This window comes from Dipteris shenzhenensis, chromosome 2, assembly GCF_047967505.1.
Source record: "Dipteris shenzhenensis isolate YYH24624 ecotype China chromosome 2, Dip_SZ_1.0, whole genome shotgun sequence".
Taxonomy (NCBI): Eukaryota; Viridiplantae; Streptophyta; class Polypodiopsida; order Gleicheniales; family Dipteridaceae; genus Dipteris; species Dipteris shenzhenensis.
In genome coordinates this window covers 18,508,385-18,534,357 of record NC_141597.1, presented here as the reverse complement: position 1 = coordinate 18,534,357, position 25,973 = coordinate 18,508,385, and the positions used below count along the sequence as shown (strand labels likewise).

At 48.4% G+C, this 25,973-nt stretch overlaps 1 protein-coding gene across 2 annotated transcripts in view; it reads left to right on the top strand.

Annotated features, from left to right (window-relative positions):
* LOC147904423 (S-adenosyl-L-methionine-dependent methyltransferases superfamily protein) overlaps window positions 1-25,973 on the top strand; it is a 52,548-nt gene that overhangs the window by 8,421 nt on the left and 18,154 nt on the right. Inside the window, exons 4-6 of one of the 2 annotated variants that reach the window (XM_087396813.1) lie at window positions 3,103-3,185; window positions 9,729-9,863; window positions 9,968-10,072. In XM_087396813.1, the coding sequence (XP_087252939.1) occupies window positions 3,103-3,185; window positions 9,729-9,863; window positions 9,968-10,072 (323 nt within the window). The remainder of the gene's footprint in view (window positions 1-3,102; window positions 3,186-9,728; window positions 9,864-9,967; window positions 10,073-25,973) is intronic. The other variant, XM_087396820.1, reaches the window with a different exon arrangement.

The following is a 25,973-nucleotide window of genomic DNA, read 5'->3' as shown; positions in this document are numbered from 1 at the left end:
GTGCTACAATTCTCTCTAAAATCCACCCTTCATGCAAAACAGGACCTCAGATCAATTTTTAGCTAACATGCACCGATTCAACCTTTGCTTTTTTAGTTTTTCTTAAGATTTCTCCAAGTAAACCACAGGACCACATGTAGCGAACTGCCATGCTACCACTACCTTTGGCATAAAGACTCTAGTAGAGTGCCCACATCTTCTAGTGCTTCTCTCCGTTTCCTTTGTGCTCATCACATGCACTCAGCTGCCAGTTTCCCGAATCCATAATCAGAAGCATGTAGGCACGCCAGTTATCTGTGAGTGGCCGTGAGCACTTAAGCATCACTTCCTATAATCAGGATCTCTCACAAAATCATATTAGGAAAATCAATGACTATTTACAAAAGCACAACCTAAAACTCGTATAGGGTTCTCTATGCTACTTCCTAGCTCTTGTGCCTAGAGCTAATTTATCCTACCCTAGATTTGTACCTAGTAGTATTAATCCCACCTACCTACGGCTGTTTCTACGTGTGATATGTACATTTATGATATTTACAGTGATTTCTTGGGCGCCCGTCATATTTTTCCCTCCCCCCAATTGTGAGAGCATGCATATGCTCAGCATCACATTTTCTTGTCTTCTTGTTGTCCGCCTGGGTCGAAAGCAAAAAGTGAAATTGACCATAGCTTGAGCTTAAAAGAGAAAGTGGACTCACTAGAGTCAAAGACGTGCTTGCATTCCTTAACATACTTTGTCTTGAGCTCTTGCCTTGATACACCTTGTCATGCGAGCCATCTTTGCCTTGGGTATGATAACGATTGCATCCATATAAATAATTTCAAAAGTAACATCATATCATTTGCCCTAGGTGCAGGTCGTGTGCATGCAACAACAAGCCCAATCAAGGTGGTCGTGTTTCGCCTCTGCTCCAAGTCGTGTCGCCACCATTAGCCCTCCCTCTTTCAGTTCAGTTTGCAGCTTCCTTCTTCAAGTCGCACCTCAGAGTGGAGCAGCCTCCGTGCAGTTCATAGGTCTTTAGGCCAGTTCAGTTCGCTCAAGTTCTACTCACTCTTAGCTCGCAGTACCAGGGTCAGTCTATTAACCCCCACTCTCGGTTGGGCTGAAATACCCCTTGTCAACTTGGGGGTTAATTACAATAGACGGATTTTCCAGCTCATATAGGCCCATATGGAGACTCCCAAGGTGAAAGCATTTCTTCCTGCTACTCCAGCTAGTAGGCTTTCATACTCAACTATTGCTCGAAGTTCGAGAATTCAAGCTTCGGCTTGCAGCTCTTGTAAGAAAAATTCATGATAGGAAGGGCAATGGAAAGCAGGAAGTCATCCGTGAGGTACTACATAAATGTAATGCATTTCCACCAACACCACAACTGGTTTCTAAAAGCAAGAAATGGTCACCACTTAGGTGAAATCAATGAAACAAGAGATGATTGCTGATGTAAATAGCAAATTGAGTAAAGCTGATCGTTACAAGGAAGTGAAAGAGCAGGAAACCAGAGAAATTAACAAGCTGATCTTATGTGTGGGGGGGTTACTAGATGTCTGTCTTGGCATAGGGGAACACACAGAAGATAAAATCAACTGCCTCAAGGAGAAGATACCACAAGTGGAATGGGATCGAGATGTTATTTGGAATATCCAGCAAAAGGAAAAGACAGATACGAATCTCTCTTAGTGACAAGGAAGCAAGGATCAAGATTCTTTGACATACACACAAGCTAAAGGGCATGTAGATATGGATATCTGAGGAGCTCACTTCGACTCAGCTCAAGCAAAGAGCCACCGAACCTAAAGTAAAAGAAGCCAGGAAGCGGGAAAGTGGGCAGTCTACCGAGCTTTGATTATATAACTCAAATCCAAGCCCAAAGACTCTGAGTCTTAAACTGATGTAATGAAGGTCACATTATGATAAGACTAGAATATAGGAATGCTCTACAATAGTTTTGAGTTGCTTTATGCATTTTCTAGGAGATGCCTTGTGCACTCCCCCTCTCCTTGGAGATGTAGTAGTTTTTTTTGATGTGTACATTGTCTCATAGGCCCGTGAGGTCTTCTGCAGAAGTTAATATATCTTTATTTCTTTCTTTATTTATGTAGAAAAGGGGGTGGGGCAGATTTAGAGAAAGGGATAGAACTAGCAGAAGGAAATATTAGATTTGAAGCTCATCTGGATAACTATGATCTTGAATGCATCCATACGAGCCTTGCATAAAGAAATTTTCATGTATCACAAAGAGTTGTTCTCTGATGGCTCTTTGTACCCAAATTTGGAATCCATAGGCTCTATTTGGTGTCCGTGAATGGATCAATGTTTTTCTCCCTTCCTTTCACATTATTAGTTGGTCTGAAAGTCTCTCTGCTTGTGTACACATTATTAGTTGGTCTGAAAGTCTCTCTACTTGTGCACACATTATTCAATCAGTCTAGTTCAAAGATGGTGATTGCTATGCCGAGGCATCGTGAAAAGGAAATTAAACAATTCTACCTAAACCACCTTATGATGTGACATCTTAGTATGAAAGCAGTATAGACCTTGTGTGCTCTTTTCAGGACATCTCTATGCCAGATTGAGGGTGGCTTCATTGCATTCTTAGGTTCGCCCTGGCACCTTGAGTTGAGGATGGAGTGCTGCCTAGATTTAGGTTGGCTCCACTACTTTCTCAGTTTCGCCCTGCCACCTTGACTTGAAGAAGGAACATGGCCTCAAAGCTCACAAGGATGTCTCTATCTCCTATCTGAAAGTTGCTATGCTACCTTGAGTTATCTTTCCACAAGTTCAAAAAAAAAAAAACTAAGATTGAATTGGTTGCAATTTGATGTTGCATATTGGGCATTCCTTTTTTGCATTTCCTGTCATGTTCCCTTATGGCTCTTTTGTAATTAGAGACGGAAGGTTGTGGCCCAGATTTTAATCCTTGCTTTTTATCTTCATAATTGCTTTTTACGTCATGGTATGCTTTGGAGCGAGAGCTGCCATTTATCATATTGAAGTTTTGATAATTTACAGTGTGTCCAATCTCTTCCACTTTTTTTAATCATATACCAATTGCTGCATATAGGACATTTCGGTGCTAATTTGGCTCTCACTTTCTACTGTAGGGGTGAACGCGGTTGTTGCCGACATGTTAAACCTTCCATTTGTAGATAACTCATTCGATGTGGTGATTGAAAAAGGGACAATGGTAAGTTTTATGTTAGTCCTAGATGCTTCATGTAAAGCTCGTAATGTGTTATTTGTTTTGTGGTATTGATCTGGTTTTTGCTCTTTTTTTTAAATGTATTGATGCACGCATTGGGAAATAAAGGTTTTTTCTTAAAGTAAATGGATGTCACACTATTGTTAGAAATAAGAACTTCATGTCAGAAAGGGAGAAGACAACAACAAAGAGGGCCTGGGCTGTTTGTGTTGGAAAGGTCACCTCCCCATCTGTAAGCCCCCGAATGAGGAGAGCATGGGGGAGGGAGACCTAGGGCAGAAGATGCCCAGAGAAGAGAGAGAGAGAGGGGGCTGCCACATGGGCAGCACCTCACAAGAGAAGAAGGCTGCAACAGATGGCGTGAACTACAGTGCAGATGGCGGGGCATCCAAGTGATGGAGCGGGCCTGCAAGTGGGCAGATCAGAGTGGCACAGCAGAGGCGGGATAGACCAGCACATGGGTCGGCCAGGAGAGAGGCTGGTTGGGCTGCTTTGAGGCAGCCAACCAGGCCTTATATAGGGCTGACCTAGGGGCTGGGCCCTTGCCTAGATTGGAGGGCCAAAAGCCCTAAAAGTGTGGGCCATAAAGGCCTAGTTTTGTGAGCCCTTAAAGGGCTGGACCAGCAGCAGACTGGTCGGCCAGTATGAAGCTGGCTGGTCGGTTTTCTACAGCAGGCCTTAGGGCCTATAAAAGGAGATCTTGATGCCTCACAAATCATCCAGCAACCAGCAGTTCCAGGGCAGAAAGGAGCAGCAGGAAGCCTACTCTCTGGGCCTATCAACAGGAGGTGAGAGAGTGCAACAGGTGCTGCAGACTTAGCTCTAGGGAGAGGCTGGACCTTGGCTGTCTTCTAGGGCAGCAAGGTGCTGAGATCATCATACCTTTTGGAGCAGCCATTCACAAGCAGGTTGGAGCGGTGGAACAGGGACCTGTGTGCTGCAGACAAAGCTTGGCAGGGGCTGCCCACCTAGGCTGATTCACAGGCAGTAAGGTGGAGAAGAACACATTGGACGGAAAGTCTACAGACGCTCGAGGTGGAGCACTCGGACTCGAGTCTAGAGATAGCCGGCAGATAGGAGAAGGACCTTGTGGTTAGATTAGAGGACCACACCATTGGTGGGACTCTGGATCTATCTCTTTTGTATTGTGTCCATAGTTTTGGACGGAAATATATAAGTTTTGGTGTCTTCTATATCTAGCTGGTTCATTGTCTATTGATGAGTCTGCACATCTATGTGATGCACATTAAGTAAAGAAGTTTGTGAGTCCACACCCCACACCACACTGTGTGAGCTCTTGGGCATTACTATTAGTCTTCCGCTGTGTGTACCCTTTGTTGGGTTATTTTCTAACATGGTATCAAAGCCCAAGTAGGAGGCTCACAGGTGTGGGAGCCTGAAGGCAGGGACCTTGCTGAAGGACCACCCTGATTCAGAAGCTCTTGGGAATCAACTTTCACGAGTGGAGGATTGTGCCCTTGCGAGAAGGAGGGTGACATAGGTTCAGTCAGGTGCGTTTAAAGTTCGCGGTCCAGGTTATCTGAAGATGTACTTTTCTTACAGACCTTGCCAAACGAAGGACGGGTTGAAACAGATCCTTAGAGCATGGTGCCTGGAAGACTCCAGGTTGTTCACTCATTATGAGGGGGACAACTGGAAGATCGTGGAGGCTGGGTTGCTCGAGTTCAAAGGCAGGAATGTGATGGAAGGAGGTGGTGCTCGGAGGTGCTACCAAAGATGGACCTGTGTATCAGGATGGTTTGCGGAAGCGGAACCAGACTTGGTGGAGCAGGAGCCATTGGATGAAAAGCCAGGAAAAGATTTCGACACCGAAAAGTTCCAGAGGACTACGACCAGGGAGTTACTGGAGCATCTTCATCGACGTGTTGGCATTGGGGATGTGTCGGTGAGAGGGGGTGTTGGAAAGGTCACCTCCCCATCTGTAAGCCCCTAAATGAGGAGAGCATGGGGGAGCACCATAGTCATAAGGCATCCCTGGTATCAACATCCCCATGAAATATGCAGTCTGATCAAATGTCAAGATACACCTGATGATGAGCTAGATAGTGTCTTCAAGAAGTCCGTGATAGATCGTTGTTTGCTATCTGGATGAGAGGTCCGTCATGCCCTCCTGGCAGCTATCCGACGTTTGACAAGTGCCACTGTAACCACCGTCAGCTGCACCCTAGGTCTAAAATTGAAAGAAATGTCGGTGAGTGTGATCTGCGTGCTTGTCCTCTGTCGGGTGTGTCGCATCTTGATCGCGCGGTCCCTACCTCTCTTGCTATCTGCGGTCGGGGGAGTAACATGCTGCGACTGGAAGAACTCAGTGATCATACTCTGGGATGGACCAGGTAAGGCCTCTCGCTCTTGTCTCCATGATCTGATGAGACGCTCCCTATGTCGGACCGCCTCGTGAATGAAAGCGGGCAAGCATCTCTAGTCTGGGTATGAGAGGCGTCTGGAGAGGCCCTCAAACTAGTCTCTGAAAAGGCAGTGGTATCCTCCACGGATCTCATAGTACACTGGGCAACGAAAGACGAAGTGCTCCTTTGATTCCATCTCATGCGTACCATGCCATATCAACACCACTCTCTGCTAGTCGCCTGGAGGACTCAAGTGCTAACCTCTGTAGTCTCCCCTGGGTAAAGGTCCAAACTCTGTGGAGGAATGTCACTGTCTGAAAGATGGCATCAACCTGGAGAGGGGTCATGGTGAACTCTGCCTGTATAATCTGATGGAGGACTGAGGGTTTACTTCGAATCATCTTGGATCCCATTGTCACCTGCAATCTCTCAAATCTCTTCCACTCCATCGCTGAAATATCAGTCCCCCAAAAAGGTGCTGCGTATATGGCAGTCGGTCTCACCAGTGTGTCAAAGAGCCAACCCTTCATCGGGTGGTCGTGGAAGTGTGCCTGGAAGCATCTCCTCTCTAGTTGGGCCAGAGCACCCCGTCCTCGTGCGGGTCGTGCCGTACCCGCATGGATCATCGTGAAACCTGGTCCAGTGAACACTATCCCCAAATATGTGTAGGATTGCACTATCTCCATAGGCTTGCCACGGTATGTGAAACTATGATGACGGGACGCTGCTCGTGAGGTGTTGAAGACCATAACCTTGGTCTTCCCAAGGTTAACTGTCAAATCTCTCTCCCTGCAGAACACCTCCAGAGCCTCTAGATGTTTCCGCAGCCCTCCTGTTGAGGATGATATGAGGACTATGTCATCGGCATACAACAATATCTGCACCATCAGGTCAGCCAGGAGCGAACCCTCTCCGCCTAGTCGACCGACAAAAGAAGTGATCTCGTGAATATAGAGCCCGAAGAGAGTTGGTGATAGGGGACAGCCTTGCTTAACTCCGATGGTGCTTTCAATCTAGTCTGATAAGCCTCGTGGGGCACGTATCCTCCCTCTGACAGACTCATATAGACTCATGACCCCCCAAATCATGATATCTGGTAGCTGTAACTCTTGTAGCCTCCTGATCAGGCGAGAGCGTGGGATAGTGTCAAATGCCTTACGAAAATCTACGAAGCAAGTGTGGACATGCTGACGCCTTGACTTTGCCTCCTCAATAATAGCCCTTGGGGTGAAAATGTGATCCAGGGTGGAGTGCTGTCTCCGAAATCCTACCTGCCCAAGTGCCCGCTGTCCATGACTCTGTGTGGCTGCTGATCTCCCTCTCTAGGACCGATCCATATATCTTAGCCGGTGGTGGTACTCCAGGTAGGTGGGAAGCCATTGCATACGGCATGATTGAACAACTGTGCTAATATAGGGGTCTGGATCTCTTGCCCATGCGCAAAATGCTGAGTGCGTAGAGAGAGAGAGAGAGAGAAAGAGAGAGAGAGAGAGAGAGAGAGAGAGAGAGCTTATTAAAGTCTTTAGAAGACTGATGGGTCTATGAGGCTGTGAAAATGCTGGTACAAATAAGCTGTGAGTGTGGAGCTACTAAATGAGCATCCACACCAATGCAGAATGCAAAAAATGCAAAATGATAGCACTAAGTACAACATAGTCATGTCAGTGGTCGACTACGTATCAATATCATCATCATCATCATCATCATCAGGACATCAGGATGGATGAGGCAATGGAGGCATGAAATCGGCGATAGAGTGCTATCAACTACTCACGGGTGTGGCCCTGTGACGTCTTTGTGACTCTAGATGCACAACTCCATGTTGTCTCTTCCCTCTAATCCACTTTTTTCTCATATCAGCTAGCTCCTCCCCCACTTCACTGTGTCCTTGGGGCCGACTCGAAGGTATAGAAGTCTGTGCCATGCCTTTGTGTCCAGTCTAGCTCTATCTTCTGTGTCACCATCTCCCTCTACTATCTGATCTGTCTCAGCTGGTGCTCCAGTGCACGGGAGCGCAACAATAGCAGCACGTGGGAGGAGCAGCTGCCACCTTCAGCGCATAGGTGCGCAATGGCACCGCACATTAGCAGCTCCATTCGGGTCACGCACAGCAACAACAGCACGGCCCGTCGCGGGTACACAGTAAACAGGTCCGAGCTCAGTTAGAGGCTCAATTCAGCCCACCACAGCCAGTACTCAGCTCAGTTCCACTTGTAGATCAGCCAGTCCAGGTTCGGCTGAACCCCTGTCCCAACTTAGGGGTTAGTTCTCGCATAGGGGCTTCAGTTTCATGCAGGCCAATATGGAGACTCCCAAAAGGAAGCCTTTGTAATGCAGCCCTATGGACACCCAGCCCCTATGCACTGACATGCAAACCACAGATCAGCTCAAACCCATAGGAGCAAATTTACTATTTTCAACTAGAAGTGCTTGCAGCCCTTGGGAGGGAAGGGTGGAATATGGAGACATTTACAAGTGTAGTACATCTTCACCAGCACATGACTTTTGTGTACATGTGAAAATTTTGACTTTGGAGCTGCTATCATGCACAAGGTCTCATATAGAAAGGCATGGTTACGGACTCAGGCATGTTACATGCACTCTTGCACCTATTGGAGGAACACCGAATGAGATGAGCCGTGATCTTTATGTACTCGAGTTGGTGCACATGGATCTGAGCAAGAGCATACATGATCTGCACCAAAGGATGTTCATGCGTACAAGCCTTTTGTGAAGAGACCAGCCAAGAGTCAATGACGGTGATGAGACTGGCAGAGCAACCTGGAAATGCCTTTATAGCTGGGAACACAGTCACGTTTGCAAACACAGTGAGAAGAAACACAATCCCAATATAGGGAGGGCTCCCACGATCAACTGCAACAACAATAGGCTGCTGTGGACATCCACGAACTCCTGCAAAGGAGTTGGTGCACAACAGACCACAGCCTCTTTCAATATTCAATCCGACCCTTTCGATCCCATAGCCAGGGTCGCTGATCCTTCGCCCACGTTGTCTTCTATCCTGAGCAGGTCAATTGCGAGCCTATAATAGCAACTGCAACCGGCTTGAAAGAATCTTGTAGAACTTCATGCCTACGCCGTTGCGCCTCCACGATCAGTTCATCTCTCCCGACCAACAAAAAAACCCGTCACAAAGCTGACCATCTGCATCCTTTGGAGGCCTTGCATGTTTTGGCTGATCACCACCCACTTGATCCATACCTGCTAACCACATCTTTGACGACTGCTGCAATAATAATAGGCTATTGTGAACCTCTACAAGCTCCAGCTTATTTGCTCGGGTGACCAATCGGTGAAACAGAGCGATCACGGCCTCCTTAGACTTCAGCACCTCGACCACTATTTCTTGTTCACAGGCGAATTGTGTCACTCTACGCTTTACGTATGAACCCTTGCTGCCCGCAGTCACGACAACTTCCTGCCATCATCAATAGAATTCCTACACGTAACCCTTCACGCCTTGGCCTCCTCAATTGAGTCGCGTCTCCTGCAACTGGGATATGATAGTCACTGCAACCACATACGATTACAACGAGAGCAACCTACATTTGACGTTCTGCACTTAAGTTTTGCCCATAGCCTATAACAAAATCCTCTGCTACCGCCTACAGCCCAAGCTATAAGCCTGCGGCTATTTCATGCCTGTCCTCAACACCTTCCCACAACCTTGTAGTAGACAAAAATTGCCTAGTTTTTTTGTCAAAACACGCCAGGTATAAAGTCCAGCATGCACATTTTGTGTAATCTCTCTACGCACAGCCTATTCAACGCACAGATTCATAACGACCTTGCCACAAGTGCAAGCATATACACTAGGGATGAGATCACTAGGGACCGAAGACTTCTCACCTTTGCTTTTCTTGTGCTGCTTTTCGATTGCTTTGTGAGGTTTTGTCAATAGCTACTCGTCTGGTTATTATAATGCTCAGCCCAAGGTATTACTTTACTTACCAAGCTATACTGTGTACATTCTTTAAATATGTTCGTGATACCTTGTTTGGTGTGCTATTGCTGCTTGCAGCCTAATTCACTAAAAGATTGTTAGCACTATGATTTTGGAAGTATCTTTGGATGAGGGCTACACAACTATCACTGACTTTATAGAACTGGCATCTAATCTTCTAATGGGATGTGAATGTAGGATGTGCTTTTTGTCAATAGCGGTGATCCATGGGATCCGAAGCCTGAGACAAAGAAGATGGTGTCTTCAATGCTGGAGGGTGTTCATAGGGTTCTATCACCAAGTGGTGTTTTTATTTCTATAAGCTTTGGTCAGGTAAATCTGAAAACTACTACTTTTTTCTTACAAGTCTCTATCCACAAGAGTTTGCAATTTATACAACCATGTGCTTGTCTTATGTAACCATCCTTTCTTATCAGCCACATTTCAGGCAACTACTATTTGAGGACGAAAAATTTTCGTGGTCAATGAAATGGAACACATTTGGAGATGCATTCCATTATTTCTTTTATGTTATGAGGAAGGTAAGTATTGATTCTCTACATGGTGTTCTAATAGGGAAGAAAGCATTTGTAACCATCCTTGGTAAGATACATAAATCCCCTCTCCTCTCCCCCCCCCCTCCCACTGAAGGTAACATCTTGTAGGTTGTGTTGAGAAGGATGATAGGGTGCCATTGTGCTCTTTTCGCCCTTTGGGGATATGAACCATAGGAAAGGCCATACTTCCACTCCTAAGAGGCATGCCTAAGCAAGATAAACATTATATCCCAGAAGTACTTGAAAAAGTCCAAAATGAGTCCGATTTCTCTATGGCACATGGTCTTGGCATTCTCCACTTATGGGGATGCCACTTTTGCCCAAAATAGCTCGTGGTAGAAGGTTGTGGTCATCTCTAGAATCTTTTGTGGTCCATATGTACCTAGCCCAATGGATTCTTTAAGCCCTAAAGATGGATGCCTAAAGAGCTAGAGGCAGCATGTCATCTGGTAGGTGCTCTTGGGTATCTGAAAGCCACACTTAGTGGCCATCTCCTATGTTGATTCAGCTTAGGCATCACGCTCGGTGCGTAGAATGCGATGTGTGCCAATGGACAGGGAGGATTCTATCACAGCATCACATGCCACTCAACTTGGTGCACCATAAGAAGCCTTCATGGGACCATTCAAACATCCGACCAACACACGCAATGTTGCCATGGATTATGTAACCAATTGGGCAGAAGCTAAGACCTTGAGGGACAACTTGGTGCGGAGCACGTCCAAGCTCATCTATGACAACATTATATGTAGCTATGGATGCCCCATTGAGTGAGTGAGCAAGGCACTTACTTCATGAATGAGCTATTCAGCTCGCTGAATGGTGGAGAAGTCCCTTTTCTTATAGCCACTGACGAGGACTGCGCTCCATGTATCCAATCACATGCTAGCATGGTATTGGGGCGATGGGTGTTACTCCTTGAGTCCCTAGTCCATTTTTAGCTCCAAAATGCCACCTCATCACCTTCTTCTCCACTCTCCGCCTTCTTTCCCCTTTTGCATCCTTTCTCTCCAAATCTTGCTAAGCTTTGTTCTCCTCACCTGGTGTGCCATTTGCCGAACCCTCTGAGCTGAAGATACCTCGCCTTGGGGCGAATCTATGACCCGGAGGAATTAGGCAATGCTCGTCTCTGATGCGCGTGCCGACAAGAAAACAGTCCGCCGATCTGTTGCGAAATTCCGATGAAATCCGTGACTAAACGCTAATTCCTTCTAGCCATGGGTGGGCAAGGCCATAAGCTACCTTGTGCTGAAATTTGAGCTCAAATGCTTACTGGAGCAAGGAGAAATCACACAAAGACCAGTTGGAAAGGCGCACTTCTCCCAGACAGAAGAGCGCATAATTTCGTCAAAGTTCTATGCTGGACTTCCTTTGGTATTCAAGCTTTACTTTTGCACAGAAAGCCCCTTCAATCTCTTTTCTAGTTGTGTGAATTCTGCCCTCCAAGTTTTTCTTTTTTTTTGCAAAGAAAGGAACCTTCTATTAATGCTTGAAAGACTTCATACAAAACAGCAGCACCAAAGGTGCTGGTGAGTATGGGAAAACTGGGAAAAGGCTGAAAGAAAAATCGACCTATTCCAGAGAAACCCAGCTCACTGCCTAGGGGATCTCTGGTACTAGGGCTAATAGCTAGGTGGGGGGACTATACAACAAGCGAATCCCTCGCGGAGTGAAAATGTAAAAAACTCCTGCAAGCCAGGCCTTGCAGAATCGAGCACGCCTCGCGGCAGTCACCCTAGAGCCTGGGGTCCCACGCTCCCAGGTGGAGCTTAGGGTGTATATGATATCGTGCTAGATGGCGACCAAGGTAGTCGAGGGTGGAACAGGGATGCTCACCCATCACCAGACTGCAGCGAGCAACCCAAATGTTCCACGCAGCTACTACCTCCCATATGTCGTTCCCCGGAGGAGGAGGAGCCAGGCTATTGCCTCATGGAGCTCTATCCTTTGAATGCTCTAACCTTGTATCCGGTAAGTTGGGGAGATCTCATCAATCTGGAACGCGTGTCCTCACTCAATCAACCAGGCCACCATCCCCCAAGTGTAGTCCCTGTGAAGACTCTGCATATGGGTCATAATCTTGAGGGCTCCCATCCAAATCCTCACTGCGCTACGACAACTTCAGAGGCAATTTGGGATCGTCTCCAGAAAACCAGCAGAGCAACAATGACAATGCCCTCCACCCGCATCTATTCCAACCACGGGCCGATGGGCAAGCCTCCGTGGGTGGCCAGCCAGAAGTAGGATATCTTCCTCGGCCGCAAACTGGACCATAACCGCATCCAAAACCTGGAGCAGACATCCCGGGGCACTTTCTCGACCACCCAATGCCTCTCCCTTGAAGGGGTCCACATCAAAGAGTCCATCTGAAGCCTCCTGCCAATTGTGTGGTGTAGGAAAAGAAGGGCACCTCTTCCACCTACTCGAGGCCGCCCCTGGAGGGCCAGAACCACTCTCTTGGATTCCACTGGACCTCCCTTAAGGGCCTACCCTCCCAAAGCCAGAGGCACCATTTGGGGGCATCTTGCTCTGAGATACTGGGAGGGTCAATGTGCCACTCCTTCCCCAAACGTCCCACTACTTTGATCATCTGCCCCATCTAGACTCCCATCCATCTCTGGGTCTCTCTCAGTGAGTGCTGCATCATCATCCTCAAGGGGACACCAGTTCGAGAAAACTGGCCCAACCATCTGTTGTCCATCCACACGCGAAGTCCCTCCCACCAGGACTCAGGGATGGCTAGGTCAATCTCTCTCATCCGCTGCCTTGCCCCTCGCAGATGCCCTACGGCGCCAAGCCTCGCCTCTACCTCCATGGGTAATCTGCTCCATCTGCCAAAGGATCCGGCCGGTCCACTGTCCCACTGTGCCCTTCCAATGTGAGTCCGCTGTCCAAGCATACGCCCCTCCTGATCTCGGATCTCTGGGTGCCAAATAAGGGGGTGACGCTCAAACTCCTCTCTACATCTTGGGTGAGCATGAATGAGGCCCCCTGCTAATCTTTTCTAGACCCTATGGAGGCTCCTCATCAAGGGGGAACCCTTCCTCGTAAGGGGGGCGTTTGAGAAGATCCATCTGTGTAAAAGCTACCACTGCCCCCCTAGTGCGTGGGGTGTTCCTGAGAAGCCCTCGTTGTAAGAGGAGTTTCCAAGGCTTTGCACTTGGGGTGAGGCCGCGAACAACCAACTTGCCCAAGAGGGCTTTGCTCTGCATCTCCGGATCAATGATACCCAAGCCTCCCAGTGCTTGCGGCATGATCACCGTCTGCCAAGCGACCCGGGCTCTAGTATTCCTCATGTCGTCCGAACCCGCCCAAAGGAAGTTTTGAACCAATTGTCGGAGTTGCCTAGTGCACCCTCTGTGAAAATACCATTAGGAGGCGATATACCAGGCCATGGCAAGAAGGACCTGGTTTGCCACTAAGGCATCACCCGCTAGGGAGAGTTTGGCCGAGCTTCAGTAGAGAAGCTTGCGCCGAACACTCTCAAGGACGTGGGTGATTTGCTCATCTACTGTAATGTCAATACCAACTTGGCATCCGAGGTATCTTGCTATCTGGCCCCACGGTATCCATCTAAAGCCAAAGTCGCTTCCCCACTCACGAATCTCCTGTGTCTCCTCAGGGCGTGTGAAGAAACCTATGGACTTTGTCTAGTTAATTTGTGCACCCGAGGCCTCACAGTAGATAGCCAGGGCTCCCCCGATTCTCTCCAAACTCGCTGTGGTGCCCTCTACATACAAGGCCGTGTCATCTGCAAACTCAGAGTCCAACAGCTCCTCCTCCTGCCTGATTGGGAGCCTCAACCTTGTGAGGCCCGCCACCTGTGATCTTTGCTTTGATGGCAATGATCGAATGCGTGCATCTGCAACTGCTTCTTGCTGCTGCTCTATAAGGAGTCTTCTGTTCCTTGTGCCCTAACCAAGCTTTTCAGCTTTTTTGTCTCTGAGCCTCTGTCTTTTTCTCTTGCACAAACAAGAAGAGGAAGGGAACGAGGGGGCAGCTCTGGCGGACCGAGCGAGAGAGAGAAAAGGCCTCGCCCGTGTGTCCTCCGATAAGCATTTGGCTAGAGCTCCTCGCATAGAACACAGAAACTCCTCTGACCCATTTGTTTGAGAAACCCAAACCCCGCATAGTACCCTCCAAGAAGGACCACTCCACCTTGTCGTAGGCCTGCTCAAAATCCAAGAGGACGGCCAACGGCTACGACTTCTCCCTGGACCAATCCACTGTCTCCCAGAACATGAAGATGTTGTCCAAGATGCTGCGCTCCTGGACGAACCCGGTCTGTTTGTCGTGAATGATGTCACTAAGATGGGGTCGTAACCGCAAACTCAAGACCTTAGTGAGGATCTTGTATGCAGTATCAAGTAAAATGACTGCCGGATGTCTGACCTGTCTTCCCCTTTCAGGATCAAACAAATCCACTCCCTGCTTAGGGACTGAGGGAGGGAGCCCATGTCAAAAATCTCCTTGCAAGCTAGTCGGAAAGGGGTGGAGATGATCTCCCAGAAGTTTCGGAAGAAGGCCGGAGTCAAGGCATCCTCGTCAGGATACTTCTGGGTTGGGAGAGCCTTGACGGCTTCCCAAAGCTCCTCATCCATGAAAGGCTCCTCCAGATTGCTGCACAAATCCTGCGAGACTACTGTCGGAATGTGATCCCAAACTACCTTTCGGGCCACAAGACCAGCTGGAGTCATCCTCTCTATCTGAAAGAGCTGGTTGTAAAAACTTGTGGTCAGGTCTAAAATCTCCTGTGGGTCAGTGTGCATGATGCCTTGCGGATCTCGAAGACGCTGTAGCTATGTGCCTGCCAATCGGGGCATAGTGGTATGAAAAAACTGCTTCGTCATCTTGTCCCCCTGCTGTACCCACCGGGCTCGGGAAGAGTGATAGGAGAACTCAGCTTGCCGAATCTCCGTGTCTTGAAGCTCAAGTAGAGCGCTCTCAAGCCTGTCACTAATCCATTGAGATCCTGGGTCCTGCTCCCTGAGCCGCTCTCTATGGAGGCGAAGTCTCTTCTCAATGCCTACTCGCGCTTCTGAAGAGTCCTCCGCCACCCAAAGGCATGAGCCTCCAACTCCTCACTGCTTCTCTGAATTGCAATGGCCACCTACGAAGCCCAGCCCTGGCACGGTGCTGTCTCTGACTGCTGCCAAATCCCTGCCATGACCTGTTGAATGTCCTCGTCCTATAGGAGGTCCTCTGGAATGTGGACCTCCTTTTAGGGAAGACCTCGACGGGGCTGCTTTAAGTGAAGTACTACTGGAGAGTGGTCTGACATTGTGATACTTGCCAAAATCCCGGTAGAGCCACCTCTGTGCAGTGCCCAGTCCCCAACGTAGAAGCGGTCTAGCCTCTCAAGTAGTCCATCATGTCTCCTTTGTCCGAAAGAGGAGGAGGCTGCCAGGTATCCTGATGAAATCTGGCTCTCGCCACGGGTCTCTGCCACTGATCATGAAAATGAACTGCTCCCAGGTGCTCCACTTTGCTGCTGGCATCTCAGAGAAGGCGGCACTGCCCTATTTGTCCTCCCCAAACTCCAGGTTGTTGAAGTCCCCTCCAACAATCCAAGAGTCTACCTCCGGAAGACACTCTGAAGCTTCCTCCAAAAGGCTAGACGGTGCTGTCTGCACGTTGGGGCATACACGTTCAGGATTCCAATCTTGGACTCTCCCATCCTAACTCCCATCAGCTCGCCTTGATCATAGACCTCTGGAGCCACTGTCTGTGAGACCGAGATGCAGACCCCTCCGCTCCGTCCTACTGTAGGGGACCACTCCTTCGGACCTCTCCTTGGGAGAAGGTGGTGTTGCCATCTGTTCCTAAATCAAAAGGATGCCCACTGTCCGCCCTACCACTGCCCTTTGCAACTCTTGCCGAAGGATCAGGTACTGCGGTTGACTACGAGCATGGTTGTGGAGCCCGTGCACGTTTCAACTCACTATGGTCTAGCTCATGAGGACGGGGATGCAAAAAACAAGGCTCTCCTGTGAGTGGGTTCCTATTCCAAAAAGACTGCCTTATGTGACTTTGTCGAGGGTTTGGAGGGCGAGTAGTCCGTGTCTGTACGTTGATGTACTAAGGTGGACACCGGCTCAATGCCAATCTTCCGTGCCCCCTTCATCATGAAGGAGACTTCCACCCCGAACAACTCCGCACACTTCTGGAGTGGCTAGTAGTATGCCTGATCAACCTTTGCCTCAAGCGGCAATCTAATAACTCCTGCCACCAAACCACACATCGGTTTCTCTCGTGTGAAGCACAGCTGAAAATTCACCTCCGCACCATGGGCGTGCCAAAGTTCGAGTCCTTGTGGACCCATCCACTCATCCATCATGCATGAAATATGATCTCCCATAATAGTATCAAACACCACTGGGGATCACTTCTCCAACCCTGTGGATGTGAACTGGAATCTCCAAACTGGGTGTGTTTGGGAGCCCACTACGTTGATCGAATCCCCTTTCCAGGATTGCAAGACCACAAGCGTTACCTCCAAGGGTAGAGGGTAAGAGTCGTTATCTCGAGGGGTAGAGGGTAAGAGTCCAGAATCTCCAGGGGGGAATAGGGGCCCCTAACGTTCTCAAAAAGAAATTCAATTAATTAGTTTGGGGGACGCCCTCAAGGGGAGGGGGGAAAGGAGGGGTAAATGGGGGAGGCATGTGTTCACCCTTCTCGAATTTTCTGCACCGCCTCTCCTCGCTTATAAATTGACCTCTGCCTCAACCATTGTTATTCCTTGCCTCTTCTAGAATGTTCTCCTCGATCACGCTTCTTGCCTCTTCTCGCCTCTCCCGTTGTTAAGCACTATTTATCTAATTCCTACTGCAGATCACGGGAGCAGCACCATGTATATCCTCCCAGCCAACCTTGCTGAAGCTAACGAGCAGACATAGAAAATCAAATCAAAACATACGTGAAATCCTTCTCTTCTCTCTCTAGCCTCAACAAGCCCCAACTCCCTAGATAGATCTAGATGCCACATGTCATCCATATAGGGCCTTCCTAATGCAACATTTCACCCCTCTCTTGGGATGCATTAAATCCTTTGCCCCTAGGCACAATCTTTGCATTAGGCCCTTGGCCTTAGATCTACCTAGTCTGGTGCTATCAGCCCTCACCTAGGACCTTGACATTAATTCCCTCCCGATCATTTACATGAAGCGCAAACAAATATATTACAAAGATAGATCCTTTAAGGGAAATGTCGACTGATTCTTCCGAGGTCATGCTACCTCGGCTAGAGTGTAACATTCCTTCCCTCTTCAGACATCAGCGTCCTCGATGATAAAATCTGGGAACACTCTCCGCAACTGATATACGGATTCCCAGGTAGCTTCGGATAGAGGCTGACCATGCCATGCAACCAACACCGTGGGTATCTTCCGATTTCGTATTTGCATTGTCCCTCGGTCCAGGATTCTTGTTGGTTTGCGCCGCGCATTATCCTCTATCTCCTGAAACAAAACCACACCTTCGATTAGTGAGTCACCTGTATGTAAAAATTTCTTTAAGCGCGAAACATGAAAAACTGGGTGCACCTTACACCACTGTGGCAATTCTAATTTATAGGCTACCTTGCCTATTCTCTTTAGAATTAACCACGGCCCACAGTATCGAGGTGATAACTTAGCACACTCTCCTGAAGTCAACGACTTCGAGTGCGAAGGAACTCTGAGAAAAACTTTTTCTCCTTCCTTAAATACTCTTATAGACTGGTTTTCATCTGCATACACCTTGGCTCGATCCATAGCCTGGCGGATATTAGCTCTCGCAAGTGCTAGCATCTCCCGCATCTGAACCACAAAGTTCGCGGCACTAGGCACTTTCTGAGGTACTCCAACTATAGTTGGATTTACTGGTCTATAACCATAGTTCAGCTTAAACGGACTGAACCCGGTAGAGGAATGTTTTCTATCATTGTAGGCAAACTCCAACATTGGCAACCACTTGTCCCATGTATGTTGCCTCAATGACACATATGCTCTCAGCATATCCTCTAAAGTCTGGTTGACTCTCTCCGTCTGACCATCCGTCTTAGGATGATCCCCACTACTCATTTCCAACTCAGTCCTTAGTGTCTCAAATACCGCTGTCCAAAAATGACCGGTAAATCTGACATCTCTGTTTGACACTATGGATCTAGGCAATCCATGCAGACGAAATATATGTCTAATGAACAAATCCGCCACTTGCGGGGCACTAACAGACTCTCTAGTCGGAATGTGAGACATCTTGGTTAGACGATCAACCACCACAAGGATAGAACCCAAAAAAAAAAGTACTTTATCTGAGGTCAGATCAGTCAATGGCGATACTATTCCGGAATATTCTTTGATATGCCTTCTATAAAATTGGACAAACCCTAAGAATGATCGCAGCGCGGTCAGAAGCGCGGTCAGACTCTGAGGGATTGGCCAAGTTAGTATCGCAGCCACTTTCTTTGGATCCATTTCTACCCCCTGTGGAGTAATTATGAATCCTAAATATTCAAGTCTAACCATACACATTATAGTTTTCTTTTTATTTACATAAAAACTGGCTTTCCTCAAAGTACTGAACACCACTCTTAAGTGTTCACGATGCTCAGTAATACTTTTACTGAATATCAGGATATCGTCAATAAAATGTACTGCGAACTTTCCGATATACGGACGTAGTAAATCGTTCATAAGCATGACGAATGTCGCTGGAGCATTGGTAAGTCCGAAGGGCATTACCAAAAACTTATAATGACGAAACCTGCTTCTAAAAGCGGTTTTATGCACATCCTCGGCTCTAATCCGGATCTGATGGTAGCCACACTTAAGATCTATCTTGCTGAAAATCACGGCTCCATGTAATGCATCTAGCAAATCATCAATCCGAGCCATCGGATACCTGTGCTTAACAGTGATATTATTCAATGCTTTGTAATCTATACAGAGGCGAAACGTATCATCCTTTTTCTTCTTTAATATCACTGGTGAAGCAAAAGGTGAGAAACTTGGTTGAATCTGCCCCAACTTGAGATATTCTTCCAGTTGTCTATGCACCTCCGCCTCTTCAGTAAAAGTCATTCTATAGGAAGGTCTATTTACAGGTTCTGCCCCTGGGATCAGTTTAATCTTATGCTGAACTTTCCGCTCTGGAGGTAACCCATAAGGTAGTTCATCCCTAAAACATTCAGAGAACTCCTCTGTTATAAGATTAGCCAGCTTGGCCATCTCACCACTTTGTGTAACATCAGTGCTAGCCGAAGAATCATCAACCGGCTCTACCGATGTTGTGCAAAGGAATAAAAACTCTACTTGAGCTTTTCGGATTTCCATCACGGAAACCAACGGTCCCTGAGGTATATCTTTCTCACCTCGCAAGACATAAAGCACATCATTCATCTTGAATTGATATACGTGCTTTTTCCAATCAATGGCTGGATTCTTCCTAGAATGCCACGCCATACCCAGGGCTATATCCGCCTGAGCAAGCTTGGTCATTTCAAAATCAAGCTTCTCAGCATAGTCCTGAATCCGAAGCTCCAACTGGGTAACCCTTTGGTCCCATACTTCAGTGGAACTTCCATCTGCCATCCTGACTGTATACGCATAGTCAGATGGACTTGTCTTTAATTTCAGCCTCTTCACGAGCTTGGAGTTAATCACATTGTGAGTTGACGCCGAGTCAAACAACACAATGACATCATGATTGGCCACTTGCCCTTTCATTTTAATTAACTCCATATCATTAAAGGCTGTATACCCCGTTGCTGCGGGCTTAGATAGGATGTTATCAGGTGCACTCGTCACTAGCTTAGCAACAGACACACATAACAAACAAGGTACTAACCTCTGAGAAGATCCCGCTAGCTGAATCTGCATCTCTTCCGCTCTGGGACTTCCGTCCATCTCCACGTCGCACTCTGAGATCATCTCAGCCATCCGACGATCTTTGTTACGTGGACAATCCTTCCACTGATGAGGCTGAAGGCAACCAAAACATAAGCCTTCTCTCCTCGCTTTTTCCCTTTGTTCTGGGTTCAAGGGAGACTTGGACCAAGCCCGGGCTGCCATTGGGGTTACTTTCCTCTTCACTCCAATGGTGGTACTTGGTTTAGGAGTTTCAGCCGGTTTCGCCTGCTTGGCTTGACCACTCGGCTGAGAACCACTCCCTCTACTAGTCCACTTCTTCTTAAACCCAGATTTCTTCGGATACCCATACTGGGTTCCGACCTGTGCAAACCCACTTGGCTTGCTGCCCTTGGCATCCTCATAGTTCAGGGCTATAGCTATTGCATCATCTAACGTGTTCGCGTACTTAGCCTGAACTTCCATTTTTATTCGATCATTCAATCCAAATATGAAATCTTTCATTTGGATTGATTGAGGCAGGGGTTCGTCAACCTTCATTACACTCTCTCGAAACTTATCAGTGTATTCTGCCACTGATAAATTCCTCTGACGAAGGTTCCTATATTGATCCCAAGCTCGGGATGCTTCATCAGGAGGTAAGAAGTGCTTCCTGAACTCTCTTTTAAACCCCTCCCAGGTAGTGGATGCTATACCATCTTTTTGTTGTTTAATCCACCACCAATCCGCTGCCTCACTAAACATGTGGGTGGCCTCACGGATCTTCTTGATGTCATTTCTGATTTCACAAATGGCGAACGCCTCGTCCCATTTGTGTAACCAGGTCTCAATGACATCGGAGCTACGGTCGTTCATCCGACCAGAATACTTTTCCGGTCTGTAATTGGCAATATTTGGCACTTTAGCCTTCCTAGGCTCGACCGTATGGATACTAGACTCCGGTTCCATTGGAGCCTTTCCCTTCTCCTCTCGAGAAGGTCTGGCAGACATACTATGTATCGCTCTCCTAAGTTCGGACTGCCCTGCATTAGCTTGTAATTGCTGCGCTAACAACTGTTGCAAGGCATCCTCCAGCAATGCAATCTTGCCAGATAAAGTGTGAGCTACTGGGCGCGACACCTGCTGGGTCGGCCGGACTCCTGATTCACCAGGGTCCCTCCTGGAAGCTCCTTCTTCTGCTTCCATTTAGTTCAATGGGTGTTTTGCTTTGTTTTGTTTTGGTTTGATTTGTGGGTTTTTTTAAAAAAAAAATAAATAAAAAAAAACCACCGCTAGAAAGCTGTATTTACAAGCTGACACAATTCAGTGTACTAATAGTCTGACACAATTCCCTATACTAGGGAATTCCTGCAATCCCACATGCACACTGACTAGGCATTTGACACAGGCATATATCCCAAATGGCGCTTTTCCCTATCCTAGGGAAGCTCCTGCAAACAACTCAAACTGTAGCACATAGGCATATGCACAGGCATAATCTGTCCCTGCTACAACATCAAAGCCTCATGCAGGCTGATCACTCTCAAGATCCTATCTATGAAAGTAGAGCATCACCCGACTAAATCAAGAAGAAAAAAAAACACGAAACTGATGGAGGTCAAAGAGAGCTCCCTGGTTATCAACAGTTTCGTCACTTCTTGGTTCCATGCAGATCCAGACACACTCCTGCGACCAATCTGCAGTCACAGCTCCGGTATTGGCTGCTTGGCGTTCGAAATCTTGAGCGTACGTGCGCCAGGGAAGCAGATCACGGGCTAGCCAGACTGTTCTGCGTCACCTCTGCATTCCAAGCGTGCGATGTGTTTGACGAAACGCACGGGTGGTGATGATCCCAAATATTAAACACTGACTTACGGGATCCCCACGCTCCAACAACGACTCAGAAGCGGTAAGGTTGTCAACAAGCCTTTGTCCGTCATAGATCACTTCAATATTCGTCGAATGCCCCGCATGGAATCTCCGTTGATCTGGGGTCAGTCACGAACTATCAACGTCGAAGGGTCATCCTAATTCCCGAGTTCCTGTTACGCCCCCCCCTTCCGTTGTAGTTATGGGAGCGCCAACAGCACCCTTTCCGTCATAGTTACGGGTTTCGTCAATTGTCCTACCGACCGCAATTCTTGCTCGCCAGTGCTAGAGGACCACCGCGCTGTTCGTCAATCCATTCCTTTCCTTCGCTCTGCGACAAGCTTGCGTAGGCCAGTTGTTCTTCGTCACAACGTAGCACCAACACAGTCAGCCCGTCGATTTGGCGCTGAGGTCCTTCGACGATCCAGCTCTATCCATCACGTGAAGGTCACAAGTGGACGACTCGCCACCTACGCTCCACGCCTATCCATCGTCAGCCACCAGGCCTGTCCAGGCCTGCACCTCGAGCTCACGCTGTCCTACTCATCCCGTTCGTCATCGTCGTGCAGTCCCCTCCAATTCGTAGCCTTGGGCTTTGATACCAAATGTTAAGCACTATTTATCTAATTCCTACTGCAGATCACGGGAGCAGCACCATGTATATCCTCCCAGCCAACCTTGCTGAAGCTAACGAGCAGACAGAGAAAATCAAATCAAAACATACGTGAAATCCTTCTCTTCTCTCTCTAGCCTCAACAAGCCCCAACTCCCTAGATAGATCTAGATGCCACATGTCATCCATATAGGGCCTTCCTAATGTAACATTTCACCCCTCTCTTGGGATGCATTAAATCCTTTGCCCCTAGGCACAATCTTTGCATTAGGCCCTTGGCCTTAGATCTACCTAGTCTGGTGCTATCAGCCCTCACCTAGGACCTTGACATTAATTCCCTTCGGATCATTTACATGAAGCGCAAACAAATATATTACAAAGATAGATCCTTTAAGGGAAATGTCGACTGATTCTTCCGAGGTCATGCTACCTTGGCTAGAGCGTAACACCCATGGCTCTTTTATTCTCCTTTCTCTGATTTGCTGGCTTCCTCTCTCTCGCCTCTCAGCCTCCCACCCATCTAAGCATACAATAATTTTCTTTGAAAAATTACGATTGCGATGCAATTGATGCGAGATCAAAATGATGCACAGATTAACGGATACAATTTTTTTGAAGCCATTAGTAACCTATTAGTAAATGCTAGATGACACGGATAGAAATGATATGCGGTGCAATTGATGCGAGATCAAAATGATGCGCAGATTAGCAGATACAAAAATTTTAAATCAGAGAAGCCATTAGTAACCTATTAGTAAACGCTAGATGACATGGGGAGGGGGGAGTAGGGGCAACCACAGCCCCCCCTTGTTGATCAGGCTTGTCGGGGCTCTGGATTTGCTCCTCCTTAGCCGCGCTGTCAAGGTATTGTCCGTAGCTTCTGCCATCGCAGCGTCAGGAGCTTCTGAGGCTCGCTGCCGATGCAAGGGTGAGTGCGGACGCTAAACCTCTATCATGGGAGGATCCTCTGGTTGGGCAGTGGCCCCTTCCGCTGGGGGAGGTGGATCTCCACGTAAGGGCTCATGTTGCTCCTCCTCAGTTGCCTCTCAAAAAACCTTGTCTCTCTCTCAAGAGCAGGCTCGATACACCCAGGAGCAGGCCCGCATTATACAGGAGCAGGGCACCCTTATCCAGGGACTCAGACACGACATCACAGCTTCGAGAGGAGCTCGGGACCCTCAAAGCAGCGCCTGGAGGGACCCCAGTCACAGAGATGGAGGCACAGATAGCCACGATATAGTCGGCTATAGCAGAGACGACTAGATGGGTGGACGTGGCGAAACGGGAGCCCGCAAAGGCAGCCGTTTCAGCTGCCATACAGGAGTAGCAGCAGAGGGCTTCGAAGGCCCTCAACATCCGAGTACGAGGGATCATGCGAGACAGCACCAGCACCACTACGACGCCCATGGAGGAGGCGATCACCTTTGTGACCACCACCATGGGAGTCCCCGACCATGGCATAGAGGGAGCATGGCGTGTTGGGAGAGATCCCAACCGAGAGCAGCCCCTAGTCATTCGCTTCAGAGATTCACATGCTCGATTAGCGACACTCCGACGCTAAGCCTCTCTACGAGAGCATCCCCCCTGTCCATGGACGAGGATTTGATACCACTACAGATTGAGGAGCGACGAGTTCTTCTGCAGCAGCGGGATGTTGCCCGCAAGGAGGGGAAATGGGCCGTGGTCCCAGATAGTAGGTTGTTGACCGGCACCCGTCAGGCTCCCACCCGTACCTCCTAGGGGGACGGGGCCTATGAGACTCAGGTTTTCGAGACCCTAGACTGCACCATTTGGAACTGTAATGGTACCTTATGGTCAGACCCAGGGAACTTCTCGGAGTCTTATACAGGACGAGACAGTCTTTTACACGGAGACACACCAGAGCCAAGAGCGTCCACTACCGATAGTCAGTGGCTACACATGGGAGTCAGCCTTCAAGGATGAGACGAGGGATACAGGAGGAGTCCAAGGATCAGGCGGGGTCGTAGTATTCTACAGGTCTTCCCTCGTTGGAGCCATCTCCATTGAGAGGAAGGATGCACACTCCCGATTCATGTGGATCCGGATCCGACGCACAGACACCCGTGACCTTTTCATAGCAATATGCTACTTCCCGCTAGACACATCCCACTTCGCCAGAGTGGCACAAGAGGAGGGTGAGACATCGTCATATGCACCTTTACATCAGGATATCCCAGATCTTTCATCCCGTGGGGAAGTTCTCCTCGTTGGGGACTTCAACGCCAAGACGAGCACGCGCCAAGCACCACTTCTGGACTTTCGAGACGACTCTATCATGCTACCAGACATGGACCTAGAGGGAGCAGGTATGACCAGGACCTCATCGGACCGACACGGGCCTGTTACACCATATGGACACGCGCTTCTTGATCTGGGCAGGATGCATGATCTCATCATTGTTACGCTCTAGCCGAGGTAGCATGACCTCGGAAGAATCAGTCGACATTTCCCTTAAAGGATCTAACTCTGTAATATATGTGTTTGCGCTTCATGTAAATGATCGGGAGGGATTTAATGTCAAGGTCCTAGGTGAGGGCTGATAGCACCAGACTAGATAGATCTAAGACCTAGGGCCTAGTGCTAAGATTGTGCCTAGGGGCAAGGAATTTAATGCATCCCAAGAGAGGGGTGAAATGTTGCATTAGGAAGGCCCTATATGGATGACATGTGGCATCTAGATCTATCTAGGGAATTGGGGCTTGCTAAGGCTAGAGAGAGAAGAGAAGAAAAGGATTCAAGGGATTTTCAACGAAGATCTCTGTCTGGCTGGTGAGCCTTAGCAAGAATTGGCTGGGAGGAGAATCATGGTGCTGCTCCCGTGATCTGCAGTAGAGGATAGACTAGTATAGAGAGCTTGACAATTGGTATCAGAGCAGGTTACGAAAGGGGAAAGGTGGAGCGTTGGTGGCGAATCCCCGACGGTGACGACGAACAGGCTAGGCAAGTGAAAAGGCCGCACGATTATAGACCAGCGTCGAGGGAGATCCAACGCTGCTGACGATGTGCGTGATGATTGGCGCTCACGTGGAGCTGTGTCTACGACGGAACGAAGGCTCGTATTGCGGGAGACCTTCAAAGTGATACGTGGATTGGGCGACGCACGGGATCTGGGGGGTGTTGGTGAAGATAGACGATGGGTGGACCAACCACCTATCTGGTTCGTCTAAGGCCACGCAGGCAGCTCGTGGGCTCGTGACCTCCACGCGACGTGCTGACCTGACGAACCACAGAGAAAGGACCGATTCATTTGGTAGACTGACGCACGCAAGTGGCTCGTGAACGGGAAGGCCCGCAACGTGACATGTGATTACTGGTATCTCCAAGGTGCAGCCTGGCGTGACGCATGGTGGAGCGCTGCTCGAAAATAGAGAAAGTCTGGTTCACTAGGCAGGAGCGATCAACCAGGGAGCTTCCGCCAACTCTGTGTTTTTTTTTCCTGATTAGTTTCGTTGATGCTCCGCTTACATGAACAAGATCTCGTAAGTGATAAGTCTGCATGAAGGTTTGATGCTGTAGCAGGGACAGATTATGCTTGAGACTATGCGTGTATACTTCAGTC